At 31.7% G+C, this 24705-nt stretch overlaps 2 protein-coding genes across 4 annotated transcripts; one reads left to right on the forward strand and one right to left on the reverse strand.

Annotated features, from left to right (window-relative positions):
- The first annotated feature begins 241 nt into the window (after positions 1-241).
- Positions 242-14297, forward strand: LOC111612872. 3 transcript variants are annotated; one of them, XM_023354150.1, is made up of 6 exons: positions 242-347; positions 2856-2945; positions 3440-3491; positions 3771-3896; positions 5612-8205; positions 13933-14297. In XM_023354150.1, exons 2-5 carry the CDS (start codon positions 2871-2873, stop codon positions 7450-7452), a joined length of 2094 nt encoding a protein of 697 aa, XP_023209918.1. In that variant the 5' UTR covers positions 242-347; positions 2856-2870; the 3' UTR covers positions 7453-8205; positions 13933-14297. The 3 variants fall into 3 exon arrangements, with proteins under 3 accessions (XP_023209918.1, XP_023209919.1, XP_023209920.1); XM_023354151.1 differs by lacking the exon at positions 3440-3491 and having other exon boundaries at positions 250-347; XM_023354152.1 differs by lacking the exons at positions 242-347; positions 2856-2945; positions 3440-3491 and having other exon boundaries at positions 3787-3900.
- Positions 14298-17988: 3691 nt separating this feature from the next.
- Positions 17989-19385, reverse strand: LOC111612874 (toxin CngtIII-like). Its single transcript, XM_023354155.1, has 2 exons — positions 19303-19385; positions 17989-18221 (listed from the first exon to the last, which is right to left on the reverse strand). The coding sequence occupies exons 1-2, from the start codon at positions 19343-19345 to the stop codon at positions 18010-18012; spliced, it is 255 nt and encodes an 84-aa protein (XP_023209923.1). The 5' UTR covers positions 19346-19385; the 3' UTR covers positions 17989-18009.
- Between the last annotated feature and the right edge of the window lie 5320 nt (positions 19386-24705).

A 24705-nucleotide genomic window follows, 5' to 3' on the forward strand; every position in this document is an offset into this window, starting at 1 on the left:
TCGATTTACCGCAAAAACGTAAAAACCCATGTCTTGGTGTATTGTTTGCCTGTTGTTATTACCGTTATGACGAAATGTACAACTGCTTGACAGAAAGACAGTGATTAATACAGATACACCATTTACTCATATGCGATGATACCGCTTATCGAGTAATTGCTGTTATTTATTCTCTAATAGAAGATACTTTCGATATCGCGAAGTGATATCACTGAATTTACCGATGACGTCGATGCAGTTACGCAATTTTTGAGTGAGTCAATACATACGTTCAATACTCCATAATGGTTAAGTTTACGAAATGTTAATACGAAATCCGATGTAGGACAAATCTTCACCTCGGAGAAGTAAGATATTTAATAATTAGTAAACTATTTATAAGCTATATATTACTATATGTTTATAGTGAATCTATTATTATTATATGTATATATTTTTCGTTGAATAAGGGAAGATCGGATCTAACTAATGAGTTAACTTTAAGTTCTTATACTTTTCCTTCTTGTAGTTAGCAGGGTTTCAAAATTTCACCGAAGATTAAATAAAGTTTAGAATGTCAACAATAAGAGTGGAACGTTTAGACGTAAATGTATAAAATACCTGTTATTATGATATCATAATCTAAAGGACTTTATCTAACTGCTGTATTTTGTCGTTTATACTTATTTGTTTTTTGCACAGATCAGTAATTTTTACTTCTCCGACTGTTATACATAACAGAGGGAAAGTAAGGCGATCGATCAAAAAATGACCCCCCAATAGTTTTACACTTTTGGACTTAAGACACCTTAAAACGTCGAGAAATATAAAAATATTCCGGTTGTTTTTCTGCGTGTATGAATGTTCGTGTTTGTGCGTGTGCGTGTGTGTGAAAACTCTGCTGTATGAAGCTTAATAACTCTAGAATTTTGTTGTTGTAAATTTCTGAAATTTTGCATGGACGTTTCCGTATTAGGAAGATTTATGACATTAAATTTTGATGATTAAAGCTCGATAATGAGGAGAGATAATGCAAAGTCGCTTGTCATATCTGGACTTAATGACGATCTTACTCGTTATGAGCATTTATAATTTTTATATGAAATCCATACCTGTTTTCAAAATTAAGATTGTTTCTATTTTATAATAGTTCAAAATATAAAAGAAAATAAATTTTAATAAAATATCATAACAGATGGCGCCTGAAAATATTGCCGAGAAAGTTAAGAAACTCGTTGCTAGATTTTTATAAACTTAAACGTACACGAAATTTAATATAATGAATTGTTTGTACTATAAACCTTATATTTATAATTTACTATAAAATATTTTACAGACATGTACAAGATTTTGTAGTGTGGTGTTAAAAAAATACGTGTATAAAATTATTTGATTTCTATCAGAAATTCTGGTTCTGTTTGCATATAATTAAGTGTTAAATAAATCAGCACTTTATTATACAAAAGTGCAAAGTTTATGTAATACTTTTTACTATTTTATTTTATATTCGGTTTATATAATTTAATTCTGGCCTATTGCTGTATTTTGTAATTTAAAGCTATGTTATTCACAATCTATCTAACAAGTTTAAGAAGAAAACTAGAAAAATATATTTGTATTGTGTCTACTATTCAGAAAATAAAGAAAATTCTTATATAGAAATTAAAGCAATTTTTTAAAACTCCTTCATTGTGAAAATAGCACTTTTAGAAATGTTTACAACCAGCATCAATTATATCTGGTAATTCAACATAAACATAAACAGGTAGTTAGAAAAGAACACTAGACAATCCTTCGACATTTAAAACAGCGGGAAAAGAAACAGACAAACAGACAGACAGCCGGAGATGAGTTGGATCCATGCAGTTTTTATCAAATATATTATCGATGATACACGAAAAATATAAAAGTTTTACTACAAGTTAAACTTTATGTCGTGTTTAAGCTGGGCAGGTCCTCGGAATATGCGTGTTCTGCAAAGATCTCGGGCACATTAATTTGTGTGTATTGTTCCTCTTAAGTTAGTATATAATTGGGCAATCCACATTCCCGATAAAAACTCGTATAAGATTAAATCTGAAAATCTATCGGCATAGAGTTATATTCAAGTGTGATATATAAGGTAAATAGTTTACATGTTTACTTTAATATCGTATTTTTAATAAAATTTAAGTACAGTAGACCCCTTATAACACGGGTTCTTATAATACGGATTCTTATAACACTGCGAAAAAATTGCAATCGTGTTCGTAGAAACACGCTAAAAGAGACTCGTATAATACGGTTAAACGTCATCGCCGACTCGTGTCGCGACAGGATTGGTCGAATCTAGGCCAATAGCGGATATTGCCCAAACCGTTGAGTTTAAACGAGCAGCGGACCTACTAAAAACCATTTATTATTCAACGGCCATAAAAATTATATTTATATTAATGATGTCTTTAAAGTTCAACGAATTTTTCGCAGAAAAATAACTTATCAGAAAACGCGCCCGCCGTTTGGTGCGCTGCTCCGCGACGAAAACAAGCTTAAGCAATGGCGTCGTCGAACGGTGCACACTCGGTAAGTAATCCTAGAATTTTTTGTTTATAGCATAGTTTATACGGATTATTTCTCCCCAAAAATATACGTGTTTTGGAAATGTTTAGTCGAATTAGTCTAGAATCGATTCATTTTATGGAAGAAAACCTGTCAAATAGCCGTAATCCCTAAACTTGCACGCGTACCGGGCTGTGATTGGTTCATGTATTTAAGTGACTCGTACGACACGGAATTCACATAACATGGAACGTATCTACCGTGTTATATGGGGGTCTACTGTATAACGAAGCAATCCGCCGGAATCTGTTTAATTTATGTTATATGTGAATTATTAGATTTGAATTAAAGAAATGGCAAAAACAGAAGCTTCGAGTGAGGAGAAGAGTGTCGTCGTTTCTCTAGTTAATTACAGAGAAGTTGCTGAAGTAAGTCGGAAAAATAAATTTTATTTAAATCTGAATTATGAATTATGTTTTGTAACATAAATATTATTTTCGAATAACTTGAAGATTTTATTTAATTTTGTATAAAAAACTGAGACACGTAACTTCTCAACTGGAAAATTTTAAAATGCTGCAAATTAAGTGTTGACATACATCTAATTTTAAGATTTTATGTGACAAATTGCTTCCTGTAATTTCAAACGGTAACTGTTATCATGTTACGCTTGCTAAAGACGTTACTCAAGTATAATTATATTTAAGTTTCCTTCGTAGCGCATGAATATATGGATATCTATCATAATAAATCAGTAAAGTGATAATGAAGAGTTTCTGTCAATCGCACTCAAATTGAGTGCCCTCAAAACGTTATAGTGATGCATTAATATTAAGTAGACTTTATATTGTTAATTTAACTTTGTATAGACTGTACTTTACAATAGTTTAATCACTTTATTAAATGTATTATTTAATTACAGGCAACTCATAGAGTGGCGCAAAATGAAAATATGTTTAAGGAACTTGTAAACGGTAAACGGTTTTATACGTCTTATTTAATTAATAAAAGAAAAGAAATAGGAAAATCCAGTAAAAACGCATTAAATGTTAAAGACAATAATTTACTTTCATTAAATTATTGTCTTTTTACACAAACATATCGAAAAGCGTGTGGAGATTTGTTTTAGCTTAAAAATAATTAACATCAAATATATTTGCACAGATTACTTTTATCATTATTTATCTGTTATTAAATTACGGTGTACAATTATAATTCGGTAAAAATAATATTAAATTACCTATTAATTTCAGTGGAGAAATGTAATCAGTATGCGACGAGACTGAAGAACTGTACACAAGTTCACGTTGGGCCAAAAATTGAAATTCATTCCGCAGAATCGAAAGCAAGTTCCTTAAAGAAAGATGAAGAAAGAGACGGTAAGTGCGTATCTTTATTACAATAAACACTACTTAAGTAGACAAAGTGCTTTATACGAGAGTTCTCACACTAGGATTAAATTAAAAATTTACGTATAATCAGAGGGCCACAAAGGTACCTTATATTAATATATGCTTTTAGAAAATTCAAAATGTGAATATCAAATTTTAATAACAAACATATATAAGTACAAAATATTTTGTATTATCGACAGTAAAAAATTATACTTACACAAAACAAAAATGAATTCAATGCGATTTTTGGCATCGCCTTTCTTTCATAATATTGTCGACATCTGCTTTTGTGGGTACTACTTTTAATTCTAAGAATGTTAATTAATTAAGAATTACTCAACCTATTTTTTTCAGCAGTTTTTATGTTTTTCATGCATGTAAAGAATTATTCACAACAGTATTTACTACCCCAAATGCATAACAGTTTTCTAGATAAACCAATTTTCTTGCACCAATTACTTCGTTACGACATGAAAGTGTATCCAGTGAAACAAGAATAATTTTTACAAAATATTTTACCAAAATGAATGAAAATTTACTTTAAAAATTTTAAATGTATTAACACAATGGACTAGCTCGTTATGCCTTAGGTAACTCGATATACAAATTTTTTTTTGGCAGTTTATGGAGCACAATAACGACGTCTGTGTCACACGCCTGAAGAACTATCCGGCTGTTTCTTGTCTATGATAATCGTGGAAGCAAACAGCACAAAGACTTTGCACACGTTATCTGTGTGATTGAAATCGAAGATCCATAGCCAAAAGTATGGTCAGCCCATTAGTGGCCAAGCGTTTTCTGTCCCTAAACACTGCCAGTTTAGTGATGGATTCGCGCCACACTGGCCAGGTGGCGTTTTCCGGCTTTTCTCCAAGTCTGTAATACCTAAATAGGAGCTAGTTATCATTAAAAAGACCTTCCGGAAGGCATTCCTCTAGGCATATGGGGTTATGTGTTGCGTTGCCATAACTTAGTAAAACAAACAAACGAAGTATGGGCTGATTCATCAGAACCTAAAAGCATTGCTTCACCCGTTATTATTATTTGAAATATCAAAATAGGTTGCACCAACGACAAACACTGTCTGTTACCGTACTGCAAGGAGGCCATGTTTATTTCTACTATTTCTATCGATCGGATGTGTAATTCTGTGTTGCTTCGAAGTTTGTTTTTCAAGAGGGAATGTAGATCATCCTCAGTGTATACTGTACAATAAAGCGAAAAAATATTAATGACTTCGTAGCAATTAAAACACCACAAATACACTTTGGCATATTGTTTCTTTGTTTGAGACATATTTTTTCGATGTTTTTTTTTTGTTATCTGCAAATCGAATTTGCATTCCAGGTTGATTCATTCTGCGCTAGAAGAAAAGACAAGGATGATTTACGCTCCTTAACAACGTATATTGTATAATTTTCTTTAAATAAACGCTATACATAAAATATATGAGTATTTTTGGGGGCGAGGAACGCATTATCGTATTTTACATTAACTTCTATGGAAAAAATTGTTTCGCTTAACGAGAGTTTCGCATTACGAGTAATATTCTGAAACGAACTATGCTCGTTCTGCGAGGTTTCACTGTATATATAAACAGAGATGAATTTTTTGTATAATTTCTAACACTCAAATATTGTAAACCATACTAACAGGATTTTCGATTAATTGTTATTATTATTATTATTATTTAATTACAGAAATATTCGACATTTGCTGCCAGAAGATGAAGGACAAATATGTGACTTGTTTTTCTTACATGCGATCTTTCTTATGGGAAGGTAAAAGGAACGATTTTCCACTAAAAAATTATTTCGTAGAATTGATTGTACAAAAGGCAGATTTATTTGGAAAGAAAAGAAAACAGAGAATACGTCTGAATGATATATTCGCAATACAACAAGATGGACATCAAACTATTTTAGTTACAGGAGATCCCGGTTATGGCAAATCCACTCTCTGCAAGAAAATTGCGTACGATTGGGCATCTACGAATTACCTACAACATTTTCAGTTAACTTTTATTGTAATTCTACGAGAATTAGGCGATAAAAGTGTAAAAGATGCAATACTCGATGACATGCGTGAATACTCCCCAATGGATAAAGATTGGAAACTACAAGACAGGCAGCGGAATGTTTTGGTCATTTTGGATGGTTTCGACGAAATTGTAGATAAATCTAAAATTACAAAATTTATAAGAGAAGAATCTTACGATATTTCTCGTCGAATGACGATTGTGGTTACGAGTCGACCTCAAGCAGCGGAAGAAATCAGAGAAGACATGAAGATGAGGTTTTCGATAGAAGGGTTTTCTCCTCAAAATCAAGAAAAATACATTCGAATAATATTTAAAGAACACAAAAGTAAAGCCGACGAACTCTGTTCTGCACTGAATGAAAACGACTTTTACAGAGAAATATCAGAATGTCCTCTGATGCTGCATATGTTGTGTTGCCTTCATGAGAATGCAGAAATTGTAAAGCTCGAAACAATGGCTGATTTATACATCAAAATATTTACTCTTATATCTGAACGTTACGTGAGAAAAACTAATCAGGAAGGCAAGTTTAAAAGGGGAAAATACTTCGTGGGAGAAAATTTGTTACTAGCATTGGTAAACAAATCGTCAATTTCTATCACATCAGAAGATTTAAAGGCTTTATTTCCGAATGAAGTTGAACGTAATTTCATCATTGGACTGGACATTCTTACTCTCGATTGCTTTTCTAAATGCGATAATACCATTGCATACAGTTTTGTACATCGCACATTTGGCGAATTTCTTTTCTCTTTATCAGTATATATCGGTTATTCAACTCGATATCCTAGGTATGGTATGGAATTATTATTTTTACTTGGATTATATAAAGAAGATTTTTTACCCAAACCGATGTTAAAAGCTGTGGAGGATCATATGCACACGCCTGAATTTATGCTTCGCGCTTACAAAGAAATCAAACTGAAAAGAAATTGGGAACAATTTTGTTCTCGTGCAAAATTTATATTTGCTTCATGCACAGATATTCCTTTGTATCAAGGTCTATTGAAGTTGTATGAATTCAAAGAGTTATATGTATATTTTTACCAGATTCGTTACTTTTACGAAAATCGGGTAAGTTACGTGAATGACTTTTTGAATGACTGGAGTGTAACGAAAAATTGTAAGATTTATCTTATTCTCTCTCTTTATGAAAACTTTTCGAATAATTTATACGATATAAGAGAACCTGTTTCTCGCATTATCGATTTCGTTCGAGCATTGAACGGAATCAATGAAAACATTTATTTTATCGGTGTAAGTGATTATCATACTGATTTTATACATAGATTCACCAATGTAAATCACTATTTAAATTTTTCTAAAATCCGGGAATCATTAAATATAAGTCAAGACGAGGAATTGATTGGATTGCAATGTTTGAAAAGCGTAAGAAAATCCATCATATGTATTTTATCATTTTGGCAATACGAAAGTTTACGTAATCGCATCAAATTTAATCAAATTAGTAAACTGAATTTAGATTGTGTTATGATGTAGACGAACTTCAAAATATAAAGTATTCAAACGAAAAAATCGTCTAAATTCTACTGATAATATTAAATCAATGCATCAGTGACGAAACTCCAACTAATGAAATATATAAACTAAATTTTATTTATTGTGCAAACTGGATACATTCTTTCATGCCAAGAGCGATACCATCTCCCCCCAAAAAATCACTTTTGTTGGAAAAGATAAAAGAGTTTCCTAATGCATGATAATTATATCGATAAAACTATATTTGACTCTAAAACCAATACCGAATATCAACATTTCAGCATGTATGCAGTTATCGTGTTATTTTTCGAATAATTTTGTCAAAAGTTGGCACCAGTTAACTGTACAACACTTCAAGGTTAAAATACAGTTTCCTTATTGCGTAAAATTACTTTCTTTAATGGCTGGGTGTGATTTGCCTACAGTTACTACAGTTAGGGCGAAATGCCCAATTGCTGCTTTTATAGGAAGGTAATGATTAATACAAGTATACCTTTCTAGTCATTATATTTTCGGGGGCAACGTTATCGGTTATCGAGTAATTACTATTATTTAAAACACTTCGGATTGTTTAATCGAAATAATTTTAATATTATAAAGTGAGGTCACTGAAGATAGTGACGACGTCGATGCATTCACGTGATACTATAGTGGAGTGACACATTGTTTTCATATGCCATGTTGATCAATTGTATGAGATGTTAAAATAAAACTGGGATGTGACATAAAACTTCACGAATTCACTTCAGAAAAGTAAGATATTTTTGATATTTTTAAAAATGTATTAATTAAAGTATAATATCTTTTTAAAGTAATTTATAATAATTAATTAATATTTTAATATTAATAAATTATTTCTAAGCTATACTGCATATGACTATTCATTTATAGTGAATAACTATTATTAATCTTTTATTGTTATATCCGATATATTGTTTCGTTAGATGAGGAAAGTCGAAGCGTAGCGAATACGTTAACTTTACGCAAGTATAATTATATTATGTATATAATTATACTTGCGTAATGTTAATACACGACCCTAGCTAGAAGTAAATCTTCAGGAATAAATTATTAATAAGCTTATCAGTTAAATTTTTAGCAGATAAAGAACTTGATTGCACATTGTTATGAAACACTCTATAGTTCTGTAATGAATCATTTAATAATCTCTGTTGTGCTGAATCCAGGTCGAAACTGAATAAATGGAAAACTGTTGACGTAAGTTTCCGTACAACTACATTATCAACCACATTAACAAACGTGTAAAAGAACAGGTGAATATTCGATAGACTCAATAACATCATTTTCATCAATTATAATTTTTTATATTTATATAGGTCTATAGATTAAAATGACTATGATTTTAAATAAAAATAAATATCATTAATTATAGTAAGATTTTTATATAATTTAAGAAATATTATTGTTGCGATAAGATATTATTATTACACAATTTAGAAACCTAATCTCAATGGCAGACTCTACTTTATAAAAATGCAGAAAAACCCACGGGTGTTTTAATTAAGACTATTAAGAGTACTAAATCTTGAGTATGTTTTTATCGGGAGACAAAGTTCAGTTAACAAAAGAAACTTTAATCCGCTATGCATTTTCGTATTCTTTAATTTGCAAATACATAAAATACATCTGAAATTAGTAATTTTAATAGAAGAAAAGTAAAAAGTAAAATTATTATTAAAACTGTCAATCGGCAAAACTTTAGTTTTGACATAAACACTCCCATGTGACATCACAACATGCTTTACAAAGCATTCCTTTTTTTTTTTTTTTTTCGAAAATTCCACGTAAAACTTAGTTTATACATCATCCTTTCATTTCCAAAACTTGTTTTTTATTTACTGAATGTTTACTTATTTCATTTCTGTTTTTTGGTATTATCTAAACCAGTGATTCTCAAAGTAAGGGTCGCGAACCAAAAAGTCTGAGAAACACTGATCTAAACTATATACAGGATGAGAAAAAAGTCAACACCCTTGATATAGAATATAGAACGTACCCAAAGTTGATTCGCTCGTATCAAGAACACGTTTCACCAAGGGGAACAGATCGATGTGTGTGTTACACACACGGCCATCATCTTGATGGCGGCCATATTGAATGAAACTGCGAAACTGTAAATGAGAAAGGGCTCATGTGGCACACATTAAAGATCAGAATTTTACAAAAAACTGATTGCTGAAAGATTTTTTGGACATACCTGAAATGGTTACAAAGTTATGCACGTTAAATAATAAGCTCGATGTACTGTACTGTACATTGTTTGGGTACATTCTATATTCTGTAACAGGATGTAAAGTGACTTTCTTTCCCAACCTGTATATTTAACTGTTGTTACATTTTTCGAATATATTTTTTATATACGGAAATTTTATACATTGTTTTATTTTTGTGTTATTTTTGACTCCATATGTATAGAATTGCAGGAATTTAATAATGTGGGGTTTTGGGGAGCCGTCAGAAATTGGATTACGAGAGTGTAGGGTAGGACTACGCTACTGGGTGTGCATCGTCGGACACCATAATGAGCTTGCTACAAGTCGCCCTCTTAGTGCCCACAGCGCGGAAAGAGTTTTAAAAAACGGTACTCTGTTTTTCTAAATGACTGAGACCAATAAATCGGAGTATATATCGGAGAGAACAGGGGGCTAGAAGGGAGCTGAAGTAGCTAGATCGCACAAATTTTAGTATATTAACTTTACTGGAAAAGTAAAATTGAAGTGCGAATGCTGTAGAATGTAGATGTAGAATTTTATCGCTCCCCTTTTTCCTCTTATAAAACATTTCTTAAAAATTAATTTTTTATACAAATAAATATAAAAAATAATAACTATTGTGAACCGCGGATTTTTCGGATTTGTACAGGCCGCTTATACATCTAAATTTTCGGTTAATTAACTTCGGAAAAACCCGAGAAATTTAAACTATATTGAATTCCACCGAGTTTGTAACAACGAACTGAGGAAGTTTACAGTTAAGTGTGAAGAGTGAACCGTCATCGTCGATGACGTGTCGGCTCTCGCACGAAAAGATGTAAAAGAGGAGATCACCGGAAGCTCAGGGCGTCCGCACACGGAAGGTATTCTTAGTACTTGTGTTTGTCGATCTCCATGCCAAGGACTGTGATCCCGTCGGAGAAGACATAGAAGACACCACACCCTTCCATACATACGACGTTCGCCAACTCTTCCTTTTACCTAGAGGTATTTAGGAGTAGATTTTATAAAAGCGCTCTGTCTCGGAACTAGAAACTAGACCTAGCTAAGAACATAATCGCCAATTTCTGTACATACTTTAATATAATCGCATTTAGCTTTAGTAGTTTTCTAACTTAGTTTTGTTAATTAATAAATGCTTGTTATACTGTTGACCTGTCTCCTGTCAATAAACGGCACCTACCACCTTCCTCACCCCCTCCCCACTCGATTAGCCCTCCTACCGCCATCCGACGACGCCGAGATCGAGCTTCACGAGCTTGTGTAGAGTAAGTGGTCATTGTGGGATTAACCCGTGGCCCGCTGCTTACCTCACACTTTTAAAGTGTTTTGGGTAAACGTCCCGAGTTCCTTTCAGATTTCAGAGCAGGGTACTCCCTATAAGTGCCTCTACACCCATAAAATAACTCGGTATTTAATTTTGTCAGAGTCGGAGTCGAATGTTTTTTTTTTTTTTTTCTTTTTAATCGACTCCGCAGTCCTGATGCAAAGTCAAGTAAACTAATTTACAAAAAAAAGAAAAAAAATATTATAGAAAAATGAAACACAATCGTTGAACTTAGTGTAAATTAATAATAAGTATAAAATTTATTAGAGAAAATTAGCCTATTTCTATTTGTAAAACACGGATACCTAGCAGGGGGTATCGGAACTTTGCGACTTTCAACATACCAGGGAAAGAGTTAACTTCTCTTCTAGATGTTGTGTTGCTTTTTTTCTTTTCCCTTTTTTTTATCTGCTTTCTCTTCTACTCTCTTTTTCTTCACTGTCTCATCTCACTTTTTCTCCTTTTCTTCTTAACTTTACTGTTTTCTTTTTCTTTCACTTAGTTCTTCAGTAAGTCTCTCACTAGTCATACTTTTTTATTTTATTCTACATTTTAACCAATCGTAATTTCGTTCCGAAGGATGTTCAGGTAATTTGCAATAAGCATGACTGATCATTCTCCTTCTCTCCTGTCTATTAAGAATTATTTGCGTCCGCGTGACATGGATGAAATAATACCTGCATGTAACACAATTAAAAAAAGGGGAAACGACAGTCATTCCCTTCGTCTTTTCCTTCGCATGTTGTGAGATTTATAACAACTAATGGGTCTTTTTTTTCTTCTGACTTGTTTTTTGAATTATCTTTAACAAGTATTACTAAAAATTTAGAATGGGCGTTCCTAAAAAGAGAAATATAAACGACATTGTTTATTAAACATAAACAATTCTGGTGTCGCTTTTACACACACATCTCCGAAATGTGGGTGCAAAGGGTTTCCTGTCTGGTAGTTAACAATTGTTCGTTGGGAGGAAAATAGTGGGCCTGACAATTTCTAACTCGAAAGACATAATGAAACTTATCTTAATGTAGAATTATCGATGTATTTTTAAATGACCGAAATAATCCTTGATTCTTTATGGACATGTTTTTTTAATGCTATTTGATAAAGGTAAACATACATTAATCCGAAATTGATAGAATAATACAAAATATAACTTCGGGAAGTCATAAGAAAGAAAAAATTGACGTGGATAAAACCACGTACAGTAGAACCTCCATTATCCGGACCTCCATTATCCGGATTTTCGATTATCCGGATTGTTCAAAATAAACAAAAATTTTACGAATTTGCTGATTTGCACTTGGCAAATTACGACACTGTTAATGTACGTGATGAATGCATAACTTTTTTGTTTCAACAACGTCTCACCCGGCACAGTGGTAGTAAACTCTTAAATATATTTTACGTAGTAATAAAAATATAACTTGACATACGTATTTATAAATAATTTATATTCAAATTACATCATTTCTATGACCAAGGGCGGCGTATGGACAGAGTATGGGCAACGTGGGCCACCACCTATGCCTTGCGGTCCGAAGGGCCTCACGCCTCGAAGGTTTATGCATTACTTAAAAGCCGCGAACGCGACGAAAAAATTTTACTCATCATAAAACGATAAATAGTTTGTCACATTTTTATTCATAAAAATGCAGTTTCAACTGCTTTTTATTTTATAAAATCCGTCTTCTTGCGCCACCAGAGGGCCTTTTAAACAATAGATAATCTGTTAGCGTTGGTCAGTAGTAGTCCAAATGCAATACGAACGTTTGTTTCTTGAAAATTTGATCACGATTTAAATACAGTATTTACTTTTAATATTACCGATATGTCATCGAAAAGAAAACGTGTTGTATTATCATTAAAAGACAAATCAAAGTATTTGTTTCGATTATCCGGATTTTTCCTTATCCGGACTACCTTCATCCCCAATTAGTCCGGATAATCGAGGTTCTACTGTATTTACTTTTATCCAATCGAATTAAAATGTCGACAGCTCTGGAATTTACTTAAGAAATAGCCAATGAATGTAAAAAGTAGCAAAGAATTATCCTGAAACCGTATATTGAAGACACTATAAAATCACAACATCTGTTCATTTAATTAAAGTTTTATTACAAGCGAGTGCAATAACATATAAAAAATTGTCTCATTTTCCTTTAGTAAAACGAAAATTATATAGAACCCTTACTGTATAAAAAATAAGGTGTGGGTTTTCATATCTGTCGCCATTAATTGATAAAGCCAAATTCAACGAGTTATGTTCTATAAAAATTAAAAATCATTCAAACTAAGTTCAAAGTGTTTGCATTTGTACATTATAAAATACTTATATATATTATTAAATAATTTATATAAGTATTTTATAATGTAAATAAATTTATATTATATATATAAGATTTTTTTCTATTTTATAATAGTTCAAAATATAAAAAATAAATTTTAATAAAATATCATAACAGATGGCGCCTGCGAATATTGCCTGAAAAGTTAAGCATCTCTTTGCTGGATTCTTATAAACTTAAACGTATACGAAATTTATTATAACGAATTATTTGTAAATTGTCTTTATTTCAATATCTTATAACAAGGAAATTCATATTATTAAAAAATTGTAAATATTTTGAGAAGGAATGCAAAACAGGAACGTGCAGCAATGTGGCCCAGGCTCCGTTATTAACCAAATATTTAATTTTTTAGTTCAGATATTGTAGATAGGTGTAAACTATCGAAACATTTATATTTTGTAACTTATTTGTAATCTATATCTATCGCTTATATAAGTGTTTCTTCACGTGAAATGCGAGAAAGCATTTAGGCCCTGTAGGGGTGCGAGTGGTAAGTAACAATGAGGTTTTAACCTTCCGATGTGCGATACAAAATTTAAATCTGTCTTATGCTGTATAAATTTGACAGGACTTACTGAATATTCTGAGATCCCTCTGGAAACTCTTCGACAACGTCCAGGACTCTCTCTACACCCTTCTGTATGATGCCACCTTGAGCACAACTTTCAAGGAAGATACGAGGCCTTGATTCGATGTAGTGTCAATTGCGGAAAACGCTGTTTGATTAAGAAAGAATGCTTTATATGAATTTTATGTGAGCTGAAATAACAAAATAATATATTTGTATAACATGTATTAATATGTAATTTCTGCATTATTCTCAGATGTACTAAAACACAAATAACATATTATATTGCAGGTATTCTTAATAAGTTATATATGAACTAGTAGCTCGGGACGCCCTCTAGTGGGCATTATTTACAAATTTCCATGAGGAACGGATCCTTTGACTTTTTTGTTGCTATCAATATGCTCTACAGTTACGTTAAAGTGCCAATGGTAAGATTTACCCTACGAATGAAGAGGTGGAAACTTTCCAAACTGTAGCCCCCTGTGCGAACAATAAAGTCAAAGGAACCATACCCCTACTCGCGGCTCTTCGTGAGATATAAGCCCCTGAAAATTCGCCTACGTCATTTACGGTCACGTGACATCGTGGTCAAAAGGGAGCCTACCGCGCGAAAAAAAAAATTTAACGCGTGCTCTCCCACACTCGAGGGGTCGCCGACCCGCTCACTCGCAGGGTAAACTGTGCGAAAATCTATAATAAAAAAAAAATGTAACTTGGATCAGTATGGTTCTACTGTCCCCATTTTTGAAATTTTAAAATATTAGTTCATAAAAATAAAAATAACGCAATGTTTTTTCTCAAGATCTATAGCAATTTTTATGAAATAAATCGATTTTCGAACGTGCACACTTCTTAAATTATAAGTTAAAAAGCAGATATTTTGTTTTATTGTTGTAATACTAATATTGTTTCAATATCTGTGATAAATTTCTATTCATTTTTAAATTCAAAATTCTTTCAAAATATTGAATTTATCTCCAACGAGTCCTGGATTTGATAAAAACATTCAGAAGATCTCCAACGGCCCACCAGTGGACAAACGCTTCTAATCTCCGAACACGGTTTTCGGTCGTTGATTCTCGCATCGCCAGGATGGGCTGGCGACGTGGAATTTTCTCCACGTCTGTAACGCATGAATGGGGCCAGTTACTTATAAACGTCCTCCCGGAAGGCATTATTCCCGGCGTAACGACCATCATGGACGCATGCAACTGCTATTACGTGACAATTACGTCCCACTTTACCACGGGGCTATATAGCCTACAAGCTCATGCCCGTAAATGAAAGATTTGTAATTAGAGTAAATGATAACTGTTATCATAAATATTTAGAAGTTTATGTAAATTAATTAAGTATTTAAATTGTCTTCTGGTGATCAGCGCAGTTTATCTTTGCTTGTAGTCACTCACACATTTTTCGTTACCCGCAATCAATGCAAAGTGATTTATATAATTGAAACTTATGTAAATAATACGAGTAATTAATGCCTCTTTTTTATGAACTCTTTAGTTACGTAGGCAATTTCTAGCAGATAGCATTAAAAATATCTGCGAAAGTCTTTAAAAAGTCTCGAGAAAAGTCAATAGAATCAAACACTTTATATACATTTGAATCCTGTACAGTTCTTCAATCAATGTACGCTTGAACATTTCGAAACAGAAGTCTTTAATATTCTGAAAAGTTTTAACAACGTAGAAAATTATAGAAATTCAACGAATTCCATTAAAAAATCCATCCAGAGCGGAACTCGAACTCGAAACTATCGCTTTTATTTTTGTTCCTGAATATTTTAAATTAATTAGTGTATATTCTAATTATTAAATTTAATAAAAGATAGCGCCTAAGGCTTACATCTAGTACGAGATTACTTAATAAGTTAATTATAAATAATAGCATTTAATTAGCCCGATTAATTAAGGAAACCGTTTGGTTTAGTATATATGTTACCGCTAAAGCTCGAAAGTCGTTAATGTGTACATTACCTAGCTAATCTGCAGATCATCTAGGGTGATCCGTTAAAGTTGCTAAAATTGTTTTATTTCTCAAATTACCTAGGTAATGTGCAGATTACCTAGGCACTCGATAAAGTGAAAATAAGATCTTTGCTGGAACAACAGCAACGTTTCTGTACGCTTAAATTAACATAATGTTCTTTATTTAATTTTCGATATCTAAAGAATCAAGTTAATACAATCAAACAGTCAACAAATTACTTGATAGAATCAATCATCAACCAATTAAAAAACATACAAAAAATCAAACGATTTAAAATATTAATACAATTAGGGTAATTATTATATAGATAACCACCTATGGAATTTCGGAACTTTAAGTATCTATCTGAACTGAGGGGACCGAAACAACTTCAACGATACCCTACTTTTGGACTGGAGACGAAAAGTAATAAAGTTATCATACATTTCCTGGTGATCGCGTGATATAATTGTGCAGTTAATGTTACCTATGGTGAGTTAATGGCGGCTCGTCTCTGATTCCAGCAAATAGAAGAAAGAAAACAGTGGGGACGCACGTTCTAACCTAACCTAACCTAGTCTAATAAATTTCCATTATTATTACTAACCAATTTATTAGAATAGGTTAGGTTAGGTTTAAACGTACTGTTCGTCCTCACTATTTCCTTTCTTCTCTTTGCTGGAATCAGAGACAAGCCGCCATTTTACTCACCATAGGTAACATTATCCAATTGTGCTTACTTACTAGTGCAGTCTAAAGATTGGTGACATTTCATAGCAATTGGTTTTTGCGACAAGCACACCTATTTGTGGCAAAGATCTTATTTTCACTGCCTAGTAAGTGATGTGCGGATTACCTAGATACTCTGCACATTATCTAGGTAATTTAAGAAATGAAACAATTTTAGCAACTTTAACGGATCACCCTAGTTGATCTGCAGATTAGCTAGGTAATGTACACATTAACGACTTTCGAGCTTTAGCGGTAACATATACAGTATTGTACAGTCGACCCCCCTATAATTACGGTCCCTATAATTACGATTCCTATAAAACTACGAAAAAATATACGTATTTTGGAAATGTTGAGTCGGATTAGTGTAGAATCGATTAATTTTATGGAAGAAAACCTTTCAATCAGCCGTAGTCCGTAAACTTGACACGTGTCGGGCTATGGAACGACTTGTAAGAAATCGGATTCCTAATAAATTGGAACGTATCTATATTTTATAGGGGGGTCGACTGTATATAAGATCTATAGTCTTTAAGGTATCTTTTACGTATAGCAATTTACACCTGTAATTTACATGAATAAAATCATTTTTTATAAATGATTTTTAAAAAATATAAATGTAGACACTCGTTAATTAGGTCACCTCTTTCGGAATTATCATTAACGCTGAGAAAATGAAAATACAGTAGAGCCTCGATTATTCGACACAATTGGGGACTGGGGTTGGTCAAATAATTGAAAAGTCGGATAACCGAAAAGTATGAAAAAATCCATTATTAGTGTAGTATATTATTATATCCCATGTAATTAGTATATTAGTTTATTAGTATATTGCGCGTTGAATTTTCATCGATGTTAAACGTAACAAAAATTTTTAAAAAATAATAATCGTCGCTATTGTATTGTTAAAAATTATAAAATTAAGCTTCGTTTAAATACTGGCTCCCTTTCATGGTCGATCCAGTGTTGCCAGCTAAAACACGTAAAAATAATATTAAAGTAACCAAGACATAGCCAAATATTGTAGCGCCATATCACTAGTGGACATTTGAAATTTGTAGACTAAGACGGTCGGTTAACCGAGGTGTCGGTTAATCGGGGGTCGGATGATCGAGACACTACTGTATAAATAGACTAGCAAAATTCAAAATGTAGGTTCAGTGTGAGAATGATAAGCATAAGGTAATGTTTTTATAATTAAAAGTTCAATAATTTCATACGAAAGAAATTCATAATGCTTTTATATTTCGAAACTGAATATCACATAATAAAGATATTTAAGATGAAGGTATTACATTTTATTTCATTTAACTTCAATTAACAAGCGTTACAATATTTCTGTTGGTGCACAATAAAAAGACGTTGCCATTATTTTTTACATGTTTTACCAGGAATGGGATAAGTCGGTGTACTTCCGGACAATCCTTCGCACCAGCACCCAAAAGCGTGGCAATAGCCGTGACTACCTCCTTGTTTCTTGCAAAAACGATCGCAGCTTTTGTTATCTGATATGCCCACGCATATGAGTTTGCAGCCCGTTGTCTTGATCACCGGATAACCGTCCTTCGCCCACACTATTCCTGCAACAAATACAAAGAAATGGACTTGTTCAGCCATAAGAAGTAATACTTATTCATATAATAAAATTAAAATATTTAATGCTTTGCATTCAAAATGTGTCAAAAAAGTACATTATTATTGTATCACATGAACTAGACAAACTGAAAACAGTCCTGATTATAGATATGCAATTTAAACATTAGGGAGATGATGTGTCATTCGTAAATTATCTAGCCAAGAAAACGACATTATAATGAATACTGTATCTTGAATACGCAGTTTCTTGTAAATCTGAATTTATGATGTTATTCTATTTACCCACTTCTCTCAAATCAACACATAAAAGTAACTGCAAATAGAGAATTCAATAAATCAAATAGCAATCACTGTACTAAAAAACTATCACTCATTTAGACAGTTCTACATATTCATAATTAAATATAAAGACCATCAGTGGCCGAGTGGATAACACCATTAAACTCATGTACTTTAGACGTGTAACACTTAAATAAAAATTAAAATACCAAAATAATAGAAAATAAAACTTAGTGACCCGTAGAGTATTCTCCTGAAAAGAATACTTTCTTGTCAGATTGCCTTTGTGTTGCATTGCTATGTACTAATCGAATACAAATTTCATGGAACATAAATAATTCAACTTTAAGAAAGTTTATGCCATTTCGAGCAATTTAATTCAGATCGTTTTGATTACTAAAATACTAAAATAAGTTTATCTAAATTTTTAAAATTTTTCAACAGAATATATATGTAAATCATTTTTTATTCAAGTCATATATGAAAGAACAAACTATAATCTGCGAGTGTTTCCATTTCCACAAAAAATACAATATAATGTAATAAATATAAGGCGGATTTCATAACTCTTTTATAAATTATAACGATACTGAATTATGNTTTTATTCAAGTCATATATGAAAGAACAAACTATAATCTGCGAGTGTTTCCATTTCCACAAAAAATACAATATAATGTAATAAATATAAGGCGGATTTCATAACTCTTTTATAAATTATAACGATACTGAATTATGCCATTTATAAAATTAACAACCAATTTAATCAATTATAAGTTCATACTCACCGATCAGAACCAAACAAGCAGTGATCATCAACAACGAGTTCATCTTCGAAGCTATCTAAACGAGTTTATAATGAGTTACCACAAGCAAAAGGCGATATTTATACAAATCCAATGCGAACAGGTACAAGACGTACACGTGGATTCTGCATGCTCGATCCATCTGTTTCCACCAATTATAACAACATTAATGAGCTATTAAACAGACAGGTCACATTTTTCAAATTTCTTTATTTGCAGAAGGAATTAAATTTGTACCGAGAACAGAAATGTTTATGTGAAATATAAATGAATGTCATTAAAGATTTTAAAATAAAAATCACTTATTTTACTTTAAGTCGAACAAGTTCTTGGAACACTTGACGATCATTTAGATATTTCACGTTGAGAGGCATGTAATAATATCTCGTGATTTTTTTCGTTTAATCGGGTCCACTGGCCTATTCTTCGTTAATATTTTTTTTCAAATTAGTGACGCTAAGCTTAATGAAGGAAGAAATATTTGTTAAACATTAGATCAGAAAATTAATACAAGATTCACTATTTGGTCAAGAATTGAATGACGATGAACAAAGTGCACGTACGTTTTTTTAAAAAAGTTGTAAAAGTTTTTGGGCAACAGAAAAATAGAAACAATGAGAAACTTGTAGGAAGATTACTCGAAAAGTACAGTAAAATGGGTTGAAGAATGTTGCTTAAACTACACTTTTACATAGGTATTTAAGTTATTTTTTCCGAAATTTTGGGTGCCGTCAGGGATAAACAAGAGGTAAATGATATTCTTGAACTGAAAATATTTACGTGCTCGAAAATTACGTTTGCCATATTCATAAAAAGTGTTTTTTATACGACTATATACTCGCTATAATGTAAGTTCCATAAATGTTTTTATATTATTTGTTAAGTAGTGTTATCAGACATTCTTCCTGATCTCTTTATTCTTCCATCCGAGTGCCATAAAGCCGAGAAAAGCCCTACTCACTTTTTTCATTATTGGTTGATCATCTCATACTGAGTTCAGCAGCATTATTTCTCGACAGCACATTATCGCATCAGTAAAACGAAAATAGATCTTTGGGTGCCTACAATCAGATTTAAATTTGATAAATATTGAGAATCGTATTACCAAAATGCGGGTTAGTGGTACTTAAATGAGTTTAAAGCGCGTTTTAGGAGTAAAAATAATTACATTCAATTTTAGTGTCGAAATGTTGGACGTGTTGTTTTCGTACTACAAAGTAGAATGAAATCGTAAAAATTTAACTGTATTTAAATGTGCATCTATTATCTGCAGGATAAATAATATACAACTGTTGTTTACACGACAAAGAAATAAATGAACATAGTGTAAAAAGTTCGGTTTAAATTAGTAACAAATTATTATAAACATTAGTCAGTTTTATTTCTTATGAAAATTACCATAAAGGAAACAAACAAACATCACTGTCGATTTTGTTTGTATATAGCAACGCTACACGTGGCGATGTGCCAAAGGGTTGCCTTCTGAAATGTAATACTAAGGAAAACTGTCCTTATTAAAATACTACAGACGTAAAGATATTCCAGAATACTCTACATAGCCAGTGGTGTTTTGCACTCGGCCACTAGTAGGCCTCTGCGTAAAAAATATACTGTATATTAACTAACAGATGACACGAGCGTTACTCGGACATAAGGTAACGATAGTGAAGATTAAGATAATACAATTATAGCCAATCTTACCCATTTTCACCGGGTGCAAGAATTCGGTCTTTCCTCTTTCGAGACTAATTAATGAATTTTTAGATGTATCTTTTAGACACATCTGAAAATTCTAAAAATTATCTAAAAACATTTAAAAATTCTAAAATATGTTCGATTTTCCGCAAAAATGCAAAAAAACCGTATTTAAACAGTACACAGAAGCCAAATTTTCCTGGGTGATTCTTCACCTCCTTTTAAAAAAATTTTCCAAAAATGACGTACTATAACTGTGTACCAAATCGTAACTTTCAACTTCTAACCGTTTACGTTCTGCGCTTATTATTATTAATCTTAACCCTTCTCGATTATATCTATATCTATATCTATATATATATATATATGGACATGTATGTCCTTATATTTCACTTTTTCGCAAAAACTACACATCGCACGTGAATGGTGTTTGTATGTGGTGGTAGCCCCAAGTCTCCATTCGTGCATAGGGGTAGTTGCGTCTCGATAGCTATAAGGATGCGGGAGATATGAGGCTAAAAGTAGTTGAAAGTGGCTTTCTATTTCGAATGTTTTGTTCGAATTTCTTCGAATTAAATTCAAACATAAAATTCGAATATTGGTTCGATTATAGAACGATTGTAAACGTTCCAGAAACGTTGAAAATAGTTCGTTTGACTAAACGTAAAAATTCTCTAATTAGTCTGGAAGCGAAAGACCTAATTCTTGCATTCTGTCAAAACGGGTAACATTAACTATAATGTAATTATCTTAAACTTCACTATCGTTACTTTTTGCCCAGCGAAGCGGGTCCTTGCAGCTAGTATATACATAAATATCTGTAATTACATAGTATGAGTTAATTTAACAGCGAAAGTTAAGATAAAGAAATAGGTGAAATAAACAGTCAGAACAACAATAATTGTTCTTCTCTCCAAGAAATAAATAAACAAGTGGCAAGTAAGTAAATAGAAATTAGCGGTTTATTAAGTCTGTGTGTTCTAATTATTAAATATTTGATGTGTATCAAATAAGACATAACGTTAAGTGTCTTATTTAATACACATACGAACAAGCAACTGTTCCAAAGCAACCATTCTTAACGTAACTTTAAAGCACCACAATATAAGTCTCTCACAGGCTAGTAATTTTGTAAATTAATAGGGCACTTAACGTAGACATTTCTAATTTGCCGGCATTCGCTAAACACTAGCGCGAATTTCTTTCCCTCCCTCTGTAAAAATGATCATTGTTATGTCAGTCCCTGTTGAAAACGATAAAACATTTTTAATTGAAAGTTGTACTATATGAAAAATAAGTAATAATTCTGCTAAGTGTAATCTGAAAGAAGGAATTTAGAACAGGCTTTCACTAATGAATCGATTAAATATTAAAGTACTCGGCCTGGAAGAAACTGTTGTTTCCATGCTGTATGCATATAGGTTAAGTGACTTTTGTGCGTTCTCTTGTTAATTTTATAATTATATAAGGATCGACCAATATTTTAATTTTATTTTAATAATTTTTAAGAAAATAAACATTGATACGATGGCAATAGTAGCTTATTTCGTTTGGTTCATTTATAAAGTTGTATAGTGTAACATCAACGAATATCGTTACATACAAAGACAAACAAATGTGCACAATAATCATAAAATTTTCTTTATATTTTAATAGAATTCCTAACAACTTGACTGTTTTGGTCTTAATTTCCTAATTTATTTGCAATTGCAACGATTCGCTTTATTTTTATTGAAGAATTTATGACTTTGAACGAAGAAAACATTTCTTTAATTACAGAGAAAACCTGTTCAGTTTTATAAACAATTTTATACATTATGTTATTCAAAAATAAAATAATGTATAAAATCACGGCATCCATTTCATAGGAACTGGTTTCTTGGCTATCTGCCATTTAAACTTCGGCAGTGTTAGAGCTAGAATTTACCTAATTACAAGTTTTTTTTTCTACTTTAACATATGAGTTTATCAATTTGTTTATTTATTCTTTATCGATTTGTTAATTTACTAATTATTGTTATTTTTATCATGTTTTTATATATACCAAAAGAAAATTATTCTAACTTGACAAAAATTGCATTCATTTTTTATAATAAATTACTGGCCTGATAAAATTTAAATGTACAGTACTACCTGTACCATTATAATTTAAGTGGTTATATTCAATTTTGTATTGCAAGCAGCAAATGCACACTTATGTCAAGAGAATAATTTGTCTTTATATGTAAGAAAAGCCTGTATTTTTTAGTTTCATTGAACATTTTCACTTTAGCCTGATTAGGAAAATGTTGAAAAGACAAACGCAGAGGTTTTAGAAACGAAAACAGCAGTCAGACTGATGTTTTATCAGACAATCGTTAAATAAAGGAAGTCATTAAAAATATAATAAATGTTAGAAATGTAGACTACAAACGTGGTACTTTGTCTACTGCACAAGTTCACAATCAAATCACCAGCAACTGTTAATCGATCTGCAGATCGATAAATTACTATAAAATTTCGGGGAAGTTGGAAAAATTTTCTTCTAATGTACATAATAACATAATATATCAATAAATAGCAATAATTAGTAAATTAACAAATCAATAGAGAATAAATAAACACATTGATAAACTCAAATGTTAAAATAAAAAAAAATTGTAATTGGGTGAATTTTAAATTTAACTCCGCAAGGGATTAGGGTGGAAAGTTGACAAGGAAGTAGTTTGTATCTAATGGATGACGTCAGTTTATAATTATTTTATTTCTAAATAACATAATGTATAAAATTGTTTATAAAACTAAACAGGTTTTCAAATTAAGACCAAAACGATCAGATGTTTAAAATTCTATTGAATTATAAAGAAAATTTTATGTATGTGAGTCCGTCTACCAAAAACCTTTTGGATTACAGAGACAAATTATATACATACAGAATTGAAAATTTTATTATTATTGTACACATTTGTTTGTCTCTGTATGTAAGGCAATTCTTTTACTACAAAATCATTTATTCGATCAATCACAAAATCACAACAAAGAAATTAAGAAACGTTCAATCAAAATGGCTGTAAATATTCTGTAATTTTCAATTATACAACGATATAAAATTAAAATACTAGCAAAAGATTAAAGCAACTAATTTTGTTGAATTACGATAAAAAATTTCTATTTAAAAAATCTCTATTTAAAAAGAAATACTTAAATTTAAAATACACTAATACGCATTTGCTCAACGTTAAAATATGCGTTGCTCCATCTCTTACGGGTCCCGTAAGAGATGGAGCAACGCATGACCCGTAGAATAATTTTCGGAGGGCTATATCTCCGGAAAGGTCGCGCGTAGGGCTATGGTTCATTAGACATTTATTGTTCGCACAAAGGGGGTCGCCACCCTCTTCACAAGCCACTCTGTAACGTCATCACGTGAACGAGCCACTCGAGTGAGATCCAATGCGGAGCGTCGCTGAAATGGCACAATAAGGTTATTGAACTCGGATTTCTGATAGAGATATCCAACAAATTTAATGTCCTGTACAGAAAACTATACATAAAAGTGGAATGAATAAAAGTTTCTTCTGATATGCGATGAAAGATTTGTTTTTATTTTGATTTATGTCTTATTTATTTTATTCTAAACCATTGAAGACTTTCGAAGAGTGTGATCTGTATTTATGAATTGTGCTTTGCATCAAGAACCCTTCGTTTATA

This window comes from Centruroides sculpturatus, unplaced genomic scaffold (assembly GCF_000671375.1).
Source record: "Centruroides sculpturatus isolate CEXI.00-Female unplaced genomic scaffold, Cexi_2.0 scaffold1720, whole genome shotgun sequence".
Lineage (NCBI taxonomy): Eukaryota > Metazoa > Arthropoda > Arachnida > Scorpiones > Buthidae > Centruroides > Centruroides sculpturatus.

What these genes read in the sequence shown, in the direction of transcription:
- LOC111612874 (XM_023354155.1), bottom strand. Translation starts at nt 19,345, where the DNA reads ATGAACTCGTTGTTGATGATCACTGCTTGTTTGGTTCTGATCG. An exon ending in TGCTTGTTTGGTTCTGATCG is followed by an intron (nt 18,222 to 19,302) that starts GTGAGTATGAAC and finishes TATTTGTTGCAG; the next exon opens with GAATAGTGTGGGCGAAGGAC.
- LOC111612872 (XM_023354150.1), top strand. Translation starts at nt 2,871, where the DNA reads ATGGCAAAAACAGAAGCTTCGAGTGAGGAGAAGAGTGTCGTCGTTTCT. An exon ending in ATTACAGAGAAGTTGCTGAA is followed by an intron (nt 2,946 to 3,439) that starts GTAAGTCGGAAA and finishes ATTTAATTACAG; the next exon opens with GCAACTCATAGAGTGGCGCA. An exon ending in GTTTAAGGAACTTGTAAACG is followed by an intron (nt 3,492 to 3,770) that starts GTAAACGGTTTT and finishes TATTAATTTCAG; the next exon opens with TGGAGAAATGTAATCAGTAT.